The sequence below is a fragment of the Periophthalmus magnuspinnatus genome, chromosome 21 (genome assembly GCF_009829125.3).
Source record: "Periophthalmus magnuspinnatus isolate fPerMag1 chromosome 21, fPerMag1.2.pri, whole genome shotgun sequence".
In the NCBI taxonomy this organism is placed as follows: Eukaryota; Metazoa; Chordata; class Actinopteri; order Gobiiformes; family Gobiidae; genus Periophthalmus; species Periophthalmus magnuspinnatus.
In genome coordinates, this window is record NC_047146.1 from 16,986,712 (window position 1) to 16,999,281 (window position 12,570).

Here is a 12,570-nt window from a genome sequence, read left to right on the forward strand (position 1 = left end):
TTGACAAATTTCTTATTCTTATTTCATTATAAATACCTACAATAAAATCATGCATTGCTTATCTTTAGATCATCCTAAAGTAAAAACAAATAATTTCATACCTCAGTTCTCTCCATCCTCTTTTGCAGGTCGGCCACCAGTCTCGCCATGTCCTCATCCGACTCTCTGTCTCCACGTTCCAATTCCTGTGGACAAAAAGTAAAACAATTTTTGTGTGTTTTATTCAATTTCAAAACTCATTAAAGATCTATTTTTCATTTCCGTTTTTTACCGGTCTTCCACTTTCGTCTCCTTTCTCCTTCTTGAGCTGCTCGATGGCCTGCAGCAGCCCTCTGTAGTCTGTGATGCCGTACATTCTGGCGTATTTCTCATATTCTTTGGGATCCACGTTTCTCAGGAGTTCAACAATGTCAATGTCCTTCTCCTCCTGTGGACTCTTCTGTTTGGATGGTGTCCTAAAAACAACATATTTAATGGACTTGAAACAAGTAGGTGAACTCAATGCAAGACAGGTGCATAGGTGAATACATTAACAGTTCTATAAAAACTGTTCTTGTAGATTACTAACAGGGAGGTAAACCATTTTGTATTTTGTCACGCAGAAATATAAGGTAGTCTGTGTAAAAAAAACATAAATCTGAAAAAAGTGTCAGGTATAAAATGATTGCACATGACAGACGCATTACGGTAAATAGAAAAAATATATAGAGAAGATATTAAAGAATAAATTATGATTGTGGATATCTTGAACAAACAACATATGACTTGTACAAATTTAGATTTTGTTCATTTTTGTGGAGTTAAAATCTTAAAGGGCCCATATTTTGCAATTTTCTTATCAATGTTATAATATTTCCTCATCAAAAACAGACCTGGATTTGTGTTTTGTTTCATTCACATGTTTAACACACAAACCCTGCATATTTAGGTTGAAGTCTTTGCTCAAACAGAAAACTGTTCCACCTTGTGATAATACAAGAAGTGCTCCGCAGTGTTTTTAAACTCCAAACACCTTCGCTAGAATCATTTGGATAATTTCAAATCTGGAATTGCCAATCTCTACTGAACAAAGGGTAAAAGGAGCTGTTAACTTCAAACTACCTCTTCATGACATCACAAGGTAGAACAGAGCATTTTGAACTTTGGAGATGTAGACAGACTAATAATGCAGGATTAATCAACCATGTGAATGAAACAAAACACAACTCCGGGGTTTTTATGAGAAAACAACATTCTATCATGGATTAAAGCTCACAAGAGTCAATTTTGCATAATACAGGACCTTTAAATAAAACAGGCTAGCATCCTATACAAAAACTTCACAATACTGTTAAGTAGCAGACTGGAAAAATGTTGGTGCCAACTTAAACTTAAAAGTACACTATGTAATTACTGTTGTAGGGTCTGTGGACAATGTATAACAGTTTAACTAGACTATCTCCAAGGGGACAAGCACCACCGCCAGGCCAACCTTTAAAGTTATATATTTAAAAATATATGGTTGTTTTTATTTTTTTGAAATACAGTAAATTGTTCCTCACTTCTTGAGTTTGGCTCTCAGATCGCCCTCCAGCTCAGCACTCTCCTTCTTGCCCTCCACGTGCATGTCAGCACTGGCCTCGATCTCGCCGTGCTTGTTGGAGGCCACGCAGCGATACTGGCCCGAGTCGGACTTGGTCACCTCGCGGATCTCCAGCTTGGACACCTCTCCCTTCTGCTCGATGGAGATGCGGCCGCCATGGGTCACTTGCCTCCACTTGCCCTTCATCCATTTGACGCTGGGGATGGGGTCACCACCCACTTTGGCAATGAAGGTAGCCATGCCCTCTGGAAGAACAGAGAATACAGTTGGTTAGCACTGTTAGACATCAGAAAAAGACCATCTATCTTAAAAATTAATTCAATTCAGAATATTCATTTTATTTGGAGTTTTGACAACCTTTTTAGGCATAGATATTTTGACTTTTTTCCAGTGATTTTTCCATGATGCTAATGTTTGATGGCTAAAATTTCCTTTGTCAAGAAAAAACAAATTGAAAAATAAAAAGTGCAATTTGCTTTAGCAGAAAAAAATTGGATTTGGATTAATATTCTGTATTCCACTAATAGTAATAATAATAATAATAATAATAATAAAACAAAAAAAAATGTATATGTTCAGAGTTGAGACTTTAATCTAATGACAAGTTCCATCTGATCTTGAAATACAAGTTTATAAATGAACTGGTCAAAACATCTCTGAATTATATTAATATTTGGAGTTCAATTTTGAGTAGAATACACAGTTTCATGCCAGTGTATGCTTTTCATCTTACTCTCTACAACAGTGACTGGCTTTGGTTCCTCCACAAAATACAGGTTGTCCATTTTCTTGGCTTGAGGAGCAGCAGGGGTCTCAGCCGGGGCAGGGGCAGCTCCTGGTTTCTCTGCAAGACAAAACAAAAAACGAGCAAATACCAAAAAGTTATTCATTCAAATCAGGAGAAGCGGCGTAGAGGTGTGAATTTAGAAATTGAATAAGCCATTATGTATTTTTGAGGTTTTTAAACAGCTTTTGGACACGTTAACATGGGACTAGCAGAATACAATGTATACTGAAATCAACTAATACAAAATACTTAAAATGTAAATGTGACTGTGTCACGTAGCTTGGTGGTCTTACTTTATTTTTATGTATTTATTTATTTATTTGATAGGGACAGTGCATATTAACAAAAATGTGTAATTACAGTGTAAATATGACAGATTATTTCAATTTTATATCAATTCTGTCGTTATGATTATTTTTGTGTTATTTTCTATATTACAAATTATCTAGGTATGTAAATCTATGGTGAAAAAACATGGAAAAAAAAGTTCCAATAAAAGTAAAGTAAAGAAAATACGAGGACCACTCATAGAATACCACCATCAAACATGCTAGACTGAAATAAGAAACAACATAAAAAAAAGAAGCGTTTTTGAAAATACAAGACCAGTGCAGGATTGCGAGTCTACTTGTCCCACGGCAACCCCTCTCAGCGTTACCTTTGACTGTGACTCTGGTTTTGGTAAAGTCACTGCCCGCCTCGTTGGTGGCTTTGCACAGGTAGTCTCCAGCATCGTGCCTGGAGGCGGGGCTTATGTCTAGACAGGCCGTGCCCTCGGAGAATGTGATCTTGGTGCTACCGGCTGAGACCAGGTCTTTGCGGTCTTTCATCCACTGGATTTTGAGCGGTGCAGAGCCACGGACATGGCACCGTAGGGAGAGCCTGTCGCCCTCCTCCACAGACACTGGTTTGAGCGGGATGTCAAATGCTGGAGGCTTCCTGGCCTCTGCAGGGCGAATGGGCAGATTCATTGTCAGTATGAGCCACAACTGATTTTTTTTAATTTTTATATAATGCTAAGCAGCCTTAGCAAAATGTAATAATTTTCAACTATTTTCTAGTGGGTGTGTGTCTATTTAGAGCTAATTCTATTTATATTATTATTTTTATTTGATGAAAACATTATATATCTGCCTGCCATTGACCAATGATTGTTTCACGGTTTCATTTTGTAGCTTTAAGTTGGTCAAGTCAACAAGATGACTGCTGTTGTAATTTTGGACTATAGGAAAATAAATGAAATGTTTTTTTCTATTTCTATTTCATTGTAAATAAGCTGGTATTTTATTTAGTTTTTACATTTTATATGGGTTTTGGGTTTAAATTTAAAAAAGGCTTGCATATTTTTTAACCATATTTCCAATAATTCTATGATTATTAACTTCAAACTTCCATATAAGCCTAATGTTTGATAGCTATATTCTATTCTAATGTATTTCCATGTTTAGTGAGATGGTTCCAACACCCACCAGCAATGCCCACAGTGATGTCACAGGAGGTCTCCCCTGCCTCGTTGGCCGCGTGGCAGGAGTAGGTACCACTATCACTGCGTTGACTGCTCTTGATGCACAGTACAGCCACGTTACTCTTAAAGCTGATGTCGTATTTGTCCGAGCTGAAGATCTCAGTGCTGCCTTTGAACCAGCTCACAGACATGGGCTGAGAGCCAGTCAGACGCCCCTCGATCTTCACCAACTTACCCTCAGTGTCCTCAATGTTCTCTGAGGGCTTCTTGGTAAACATTGGAGGGTTTTTGCGTTCTGAGTTTAATAGGAAAAACAGAGAAGAAAACACGTAAAGAGGCACCCCGAAAGAGAGATTCAAGAGTGGGGCTGGGACGAGACAAACAAGACAAGGGCTGAACCATTGAAGTTGTGAGATTTTCTTTTTTTTTTATCTGTATTACAATTTGGAGAATTCTGAAATTGTTAATGTAAAATTACATTAAGAATCAGATGCCTTCAAAAAATCACCTAATACCTACACCTAATGGTCAGCCGATGTTATGCTTTGACTGACAGTAATAGTGCTAAATTTCAAATTGAAAAGAAAATTACAATTTAGTTTAAATTGCAGTTTCATTTGTAATTGATGAGGTCTAATGTACAGGACCTGTAGGTTTTATAACACCAACTCCTAATGGTGAGCCTATGTTATGCTTTGTCTTGACATGTGGATTTAACCAATCACAGCATTAATACACATAGCATTAATGAAAACTCTAATTGGAAAGAAAATTTGAATTTTATGCCAATAATGTTGTTTTTGCATTTCAATTCACATTTTAGGATTTTATGAATTGTTCAGCCCGTAACACAACAACAATACCTTTGACTGTGATTTCAGCCGAACAAGAATCCTTTCCCATGTCATTAGAGGCATGACAGAAGTACCGGCCAGTGTCGCCCTTGTCGGCCTTCACAATGGTCAGACAAGCCGTGTTATCTTCAAAACTGATCTTATAGTTGCCCCCAGTGCGGATATCTTTATGATCCTTGGACCATGTGACTTTAATGGGGGTGGAGCCGGTCATGTGACACTCCAGCTCAATACTGTCACCCACGGTAGCCTCTTTGGGCAATAACTTCCTGTCAAACACTGGAGGGTAGCGTGGCTCTGCAGAGGTTACAAAAGAGGTGGAGAAAAAGGCAAAGGAAAGGACAGAACATGCAAATATAATAAGAAACACATTCAAGAGGAAAGAAGAGAACTACTTTTGCTCAAGACAATACAAATAGCTAGATTTTCACAGACTTTCCATTGTATTTCAACAGTTCCATAATAGTCTGCCCCTTTCAAGAAAAATAATTTGAACAAATCATGTAAGTTTTCCTGTATTCTGGTGCATTTTAAAGCTACCATCTGCAAGTTTATTTTGATTACCAGTAGATGGCAAATGTGAAACCTGTTCTCCATCCTTTCTCCCCTTATCTGGCCTTTGTTTATGCTCAACTGCTCTTTGGTCTTCTTCTGACAGGCCAAAGCTGGCACACTATCAGACAGCAGTAATGTAGATAGCATCTAGAGGTGGTATGTGAGGGTACAACGGGGGGTCGACCTATCTAAGTACAGATGGTAGCTTTAAGGCCAAGATTCTTTAAAAAATAGCAGGTTCATACCCAATTACCCTGCTGCTCCTGAAATCTGGCCCACTTTGTTAAAAAAAAAAATTAATTATCCCTATATATTCTTTATAAGTCATAAAGTATAAGATATTTCGCACACTTATATTTAAAAAGCATGTTTTTGGATTTCCTTTTGAGTAGTTCTTATCGAAATACTATATAATGTGATCCGAAAACAACATTATAATTTGTTATGTTAAAGGTCCTATACTACACAAAATGAATACATTTTATATAATGCTGTTACCACCTCAAAAACATTTCTGCAGTTGTGTTTTGTTTAATTCACACGTTTGAGTAACCCTGCATTATTAATGTGTCTACATCTCCAAAGCTCAGAATGATCTGTTATACCTCATGTTATGTAGAGGTAATTTAAGTGAACAGCTAATTTTCACATTTAGTTCAATAGAAATTGGCAGCTCCAGAGCTGAAATTTTCCAAATGATTCTAGTGAACGTGTATGGACTTTAAAAACAGAGTGGAGCACTTCATGGTGGAACAGAGTGTTTTCAGTTTGAGAGAAGAACTCAGCGAAATATGCCGGCTTTGTGTCTTAATGAATTAGTGAATGACACAAAACACAACTCCAGGTATGTTTTTGAAGAGGAAACAACACTATCACTAGATCAGAAAGTACAGAAATATTGGCTCTTTAGATCTTTATGCAATGGAAATTCTGAAAAAGCTCTGGCTAACTGTATATGAAAATTGCTTGTTCTGCTGATATATTTGGACCAACCTTGCAGAGTGAGTTTGGCTCTGCAGGAGGCTGTGCCCACACTGTTGGTGGCCACACATGTGTACTCTCCACAGTGTCTCATCTCCCCGTGGTCGATCTGAAGTGTGGCCGTGTTATCATTGTATGACATAGATAAGCCTGCTCCCTGCTTTAGAGCTGCCCCATCCTTCATCCAGGAAACCTCGATGGGAGAGGAGCCAGCCACACGACACTCAAACCTGACAGGCTGACCCACTGTCTCCTGCAGGCTGGTGATCTTTTTAGGGAATGTTGGAGGAGTTTTTGCCTCTGCAGAAGGATTTGCGCATGGATTTACACAAATTATAAGACCAAATACACTGCAAATAACATCACTCTTAAATAACTTAAAATTGCTTGATTGGAATATTTTTCTTGAAATGAGTACCTTTTCAGAAGACCTGATTACTGATTCAATAAACTTTTTTTTGCCAGAGTTTACCTAGATGATTTATACTAACTACACATTTTTGTATGTGTAAACAAATAAAAAAATCCAGTCAACTTTTGCTCAAGTCAAGATATCAGTTTTAAAGTTTTTAAGATTGACAGTTTTAAGTAAACCTTTGAAAATCACTGCATGCTCGAATACCCACCTAGTACATTGAGTTTGCAGCTAGTGGAAGCGGTGCCAATTTTGTTCTCAGCTTTGCATGAGTACTCTCCGATGTCCTGCTTGGTGACCTTGCTGAGCTTTAGGCAGGCCACACCTTTGGAGAACTCCAGTTTGCAGGTGGGGCTGGAGCGCACTTTGCCATCAGCCTTGAACCAGGACACGGAGATCTCTGGTGTCCCTGCAACCTGGCACTTCAGGCACACTGCATCTCCACTGGTCACCTCCATGGGCTCCAGGCTCTCCACAAAGTACGGAGGCTCTGCAGGGACAATAGCATGCATACATTTTCTATGTACTTAGGACAATAAAAGAATCATAGAAATGTTTTATAGTCATTAAACTAAAAATAAATAAATAAATAAATAAATAAACATGCAATGAATTTAAGTCTGCTGCTCTGGTAAATGAAATCAAAAACTTGAGTTGCAAACAACATGTGCCAAAAACAATGTATTGTAATATGTTTTATAAGTTTCACTTTCATTTTTGACCTGAGTCTCCTCTCCCTTTGCTCGCTGCATTAAGCCACTCCCCCTTCAGAGCACTATCAAAACATGTGCATCCACTAATGAAACTACTGCACATTGCATCAAGTTTGTCAAGTTGCTGTATACAGTTGTGTATCATGTTTTTGAATATTTGCGGAGAATTGCTGTGTGGGAGCATGGATGATGTAGGCTTGTGAGCTGAGCATTGAACAAAATCTTACAGCTAACTGTGAGGAGGGTTCAAATAGGGCTCAAGAAAGATTGCTAAAACACTCAAATATGCATAGATGGCATCTAAAATTTGTAGGCATTTTTTTTGGTGAGGGAACAGCTTTATAACATGGTAGAAAGCAAACAAACAATAAATAAATATATGTGTGTGTGTATACATAATTTGCATTATACACAATAAACAAATATAAATATATTGCACATTTAAACAAACAACGAACTAAAGCTATAGTTATGTGATTTAGAATATAGAATAATTGTTGCAGTCATTGAGAGAGCATTTATTGACCTCTGCTGGTGCAAAGAGGTACTGCATATAAATTGAGTTATAAAATAAATGTATTTTTAATTATACATATTTGTTACAATACTATATGTATGTATTTATTTATTTGATCATTTAATACTGGAATTCAAAATAGATACTCATTACATTAAAAACTATAAAATATAAGTAATTATATATATAGTTAAAACTAAAACTGCCAAAACTATTAACATAGCAAAAAACTATTAACATATAATAGCAATAACTGAGTAATTTAATCAAATATATGAATTTGAAGTAGTGTCCATTGAAATATATGTGTGCTGTCAGATGTCACTGTGAACACTGACATCTGTTGGTCTACCTAAGGCATTGCAACACATGCACTAAACAGCACAAATCTCAATTACCTCAACCCTTTTTAAGCTACATGAAATTTGAAAGTAAATTCACACACAGAAAAATACAACATAACCGCACATCTAAACTTACCGAGGATGGACACATTGGCTTCACACGTGTCCTTTCCTGCGTCATTGGACACTTCGCAGGTGTATTTGCCCGCAGCCTCCTTGTCGTCGGTGCTGAGACACTCCAGGATGCAGGAGCTCTCTGTGGTGGTGATGTTGTACTTGTAGGAGGCAAAGATCTGCTGACCATCTTTGTACCAGTTCACCGTGATCTTTGGGGTCCCGCTGTAGATGCACTCCAGGGACAGAGGCTTGCCCTTCTCCACAGACACATCCTTCAGCCTCTTCACGAAGGCTGCAGGTTCTAATGGACGTGACAAAAAGTTTTGTTATTTCACGCATAATATAAGGTTACATATATGTGTATTATATGTGAGTAGTTAGTGTCTAGTTATAGCTATTCATAATGTAGCTGAAAACCTACAGAACATTGGTAGATGATGGAAACGACCTCACTACCAAAATCAATGGTGATAAGTATTCCCCATTATACACTATTTGCAATTTTTTTTATGAAATCATTTAATATATATATATATATATATATATATATATATATATATATATATATATATATATATATATATATATATATATATATATATATATATATATATATATATATGACAAATATAAATCACATATATAAAACAAATAATCAACTATTCTATTGAAGCCAGCAGGGGGAGGCCCTACACTAGGCCAAATAATAGTCAGGTTTGTGGAGATGCAAGCTCGTACAAAAACAGCTGTGTTTTTCTACGTTATTCAAACACAACCAAATAAAAAAAAAAAAAACATGCTTTTATTGCTGCCTATTTTTTGGCTAAAAAGTTATATACTGTGGCTTTAATTAAGTCAAGCAACAGCTTAATTTCAACTATGTATAAGTTAAATAATGATTTTCTTTATCAGTACAATGTTTTTGTTTACTGTTTATATTTTTTTTTTCCTTTTGTTTCCCTTTTGTTTGCATACAAATATGCCAGTTTGAAACGGAACTTTTTTTTACTCCGTCAAGTGGACTGGAATGTCCCTTCCGTCATTCACTCAGCCCTTGAAATATATTCGCTAACTCAGCTGCAATATCCAGTTTTATGTACACAACCGTCACAAGCAGTGCCTTAAACTTTGACTAAAATATTTATCAATAATCTTTCAGAATACAAAGAAATCTGAATAAACCAACTTTATTTTTATTATGTTCATTATAAATTAAACTGAAAACTAAAAAAATTTTGGATAGGGAATTGGGTCAACAAGTTTCTTAAATTGCTTGTGAAAATTAAAATCGTATGTGTATAGTTAAGTGAAAGTTAACGTACAAGTTTGTGAAAGTGTTTTAATAACTTTGGTCATAAAAGTGCTTGCAAAACAACTATGCAGTGTGAAGTGTAAAGTGTATGGAGTGTCTTTTCCATATCAGTTAGCTAATAAATATCTTCAATTAATCCTATTAGCAAAAAATGCAATAGAAACATTCCACATCATTACTTTAAATATCTTAAGTCACTTTTAATTCCATTTAAGTCTGGGTATTGCATGACTGACCTTTGACCACGAGGTTGACTGGGCAGCTCTCGGACCCTGCCTCATTGCTGATCTGGCAGGTGTATTCTCCGGCGTGCGATTTGTCCACATTGTAGAGTTCCAAAAGGGCCTGGCTGTCCTTTAGGTAAATGTTGCAAGTGTGCCCGGAAACAATCTCCTTTGTTCCTCTAAACCATTTCAGTTTGAGGGGAGAGCTGCCCTTCACCATGGCTGAGAAAGTGACAGTGGAGCCGGGCATGGCTTCCACTGGCTGGGGCGGCACCACGAAGGAAGGAGGCTCTAAATATAAAAAGATTAAACATGCAAACATATCAGATTTCAAGGCCTCAAGAATAAGGGAGGGGCAAGTGAGATTTCACTTCTATATCGGGAGGTGGTTATGAGGACGAATCTGAGCTCAGAAACATTATCTCCAACTTAAACGAGTTACATTAAATTTCTGAGACAAATCTACCAATAAAACATAGTACATTTACACTTTTGAGTAATGTAGAAAAGGAGACAGGTGAGCGGTAAAAGATTCAGTAGTAGATCTTTGGAATGTCAGACTGCAATGGCTGACCAAGTGGCGCAAACGTGTAAATTGCGTAAGATATTAAAAATAGTCCCTCAAGAGGGAACACTCCAACTTTATAGCATAGGCCTTGGTTACATGGATATTTTTAAAAACTCATAATTATTTTACATGTTTGTGCCTTTCAATCACATGTTATAGATTTTTTGCATCTGAATCTGTAACAAAGTGTAAAAAGCAAATGGTTTGATGTGTAGAGTGACAAAACACTTTTATCCATGTGTCCACATCATGAAATAGATTAAAGAGCCCATATTATGCTATTTTCTGATCCAAGTTATAATGTTGTGTCCTTATCGCAAACATACCTGGAGTTGTGTTTTGTTTCATTCACATATGTTTAACACACAAACCCTTCGTATTTAGGCTGAATTCTTCCCTCAAACACCACCTTGTGATGTCATATGGTAATAAAAAGTTCTCCACAGTGTTTTAAACTCCATACACCTTCACTAGAATCATTTGGATAATTTCAGTCCAGAACTGCCAATCTCTACTAAATAGAAGGCAAAATGTAGCTGTTAACATGAAAACTACCACTTCATAACATCACAAGGTGGAACAGAGCATTTTGAGATTTGGAGATACAGACTGACTAATACTGCAGGATTACTTACACTTGTGTGAATGAAACAAAACACAACTCCAGGTATGTTTATGAAGAGGTAACAGCATTATAACATGGCTTAAAGCTCACAAGAGGCAGTTATGTGTAATATAGGACGTTTAAGCATAAGTGTGAAAGTGACTGTGTACTAGTAGAATACTATATGGTAGAATAAATTGCAACCAAATGTGCATGTCAAGGTTATGGACATCCTTAATGCATGTACACAACAGTGACTGACAGCACTATACGTCCCCTGCCCAAGGGACATACCTTTCACCAGCAGTGTGGCAGTGGTCTCACAGGAGCCAGCCTTGTTGACAGCTTTGCATTTGTATGCCCCAGAGTCGGACAGCTTAAGTGTTGGGACTTTCAGGGTGCAGTTGTTGTCAGTGAATGAAATCTCATAGTTTGGCCCACTCTGAATCTCTTCCCCATCGTGATACCAGGTAATAGTGAACGGTGAAGAGCCCGACACTTTACATTCCATTTCTCCGGCTATTCCCAGCACCATGTTACAGTCCTTCAACTTCCTCGAAAAGGTGGGAGGAATGAGCTTGTCTGTGTGGGAGGGAAATCGTACATTAGGATATGGTTGAGGCAAAAGTGAGGGTACTACTCTATTGGCCATAGAGCTGGGTATCATCACCCAATTAGGTCACTCCACAAAAGCCCAAACATCCATTTAAGATGTTAGTAAATTGTTTGCTGTGACAGACTTTTTTTTTCTTTTTTTTTTGGAAACTTTGTCTTGAAAAGTCAAAATTTCAAACAATACCCAGCCCTACTCAACAAACGGGGAAAAAAGAAGGGACCAACCTAAAACTGTGAGATTAATTTTACTGAGGTCCTTCCCAACCTCATTCATAACCTCAAAAGTATATTCTCCAGAATCCACTTTCTCTGCAGAGAGCACATTCAGGCAGGAAATCATCCGAGAAAATGAGATTTTGTATTTTCTGCCAGAGGCCAACTCAACACCATCCTTAAACCATTTAGGTTTGAGTTCTGGGGTTCCACACACTTTGACCTCTAGGGCGGCTATATCGCCAGCCGTCACACTCAGTGCATCAGGCTTATCCACTATCTTAGCTGGTTCTGGGAACAACACAAGGAGCAGAGCATGTTTGAATTATACCTGCAAAAGACAGGAAGAAGAACTGCAAGAGAGAGAGAGAATTATTTGGTTACAAACCTAGGACAGTCAAGTTAGCGAAACACTCCACACTCCCAGCATCATTTCTGAGTTGACAGGTGTATTTGCCGGCCATGGATGCACTGGCCTTAAAGACTGTAAGAGCGACCTGGTTGTTCTCAAAGGTGAGTTTCTGGTTGTCACTGTCTCTGAGAATGTCCTTGTCCTTAAGCCAGGACACAGTAATGGGCTCAGAGCCTTTAACAGTGGCCACTAGGCTCACCTCCTCTCCCAGAATTACTGTCATGTTTGACAGTTTCTTCACAAATGATGGAGGCTCTGAAGAGAGCAGAAGGCAAAATCAGCAAGGTGGCAA

General features: G+C 37.7%; 1 protein-coding gene across 1 annotated transcript in view; it reads right to left on the reverse strand.

The window, feature by feature from the left end:
* The window catches only part of ttn.2 (titin, tandem duplicate 2), a 191,715-nt gene that overhangs the window by 125,756 nt on the left and 53,389 nt on the right, over positions 1-12,570 (reverse strand). The window contains 14 exon segments of the mRNA XM_055230344.1: positions 102-185; positions 272-455; positions 1,542-1,827; positions 2,316-2,426; positions 3,028-3,315; positions 3,839-4,129; positions 4,698-4,985; positions 6,237-6,524; positions 6,851-7,129; positions 8,350-8,631; positions 9,879-10,157; positions 11,333-11,620; positions 11,879-12,157; positions 12,255-12,533. Of these exon segments, the coding sequence (XP_055086319.1) occupies positions 102-185; positions 272-455; positions 1,542-1,827; positions 2,316-2,426; positions 3,028-3,315; positions 3,839-4,129; positions 4,698-4,985; positions 6,237-6,524; positions 6,851-7,129; positions 8,350-8,631; positions 9,879-10,157; positions 11,333-11,620; positions 11,879-12,157; positions 12,255-12,533 (3,506 nt within the window).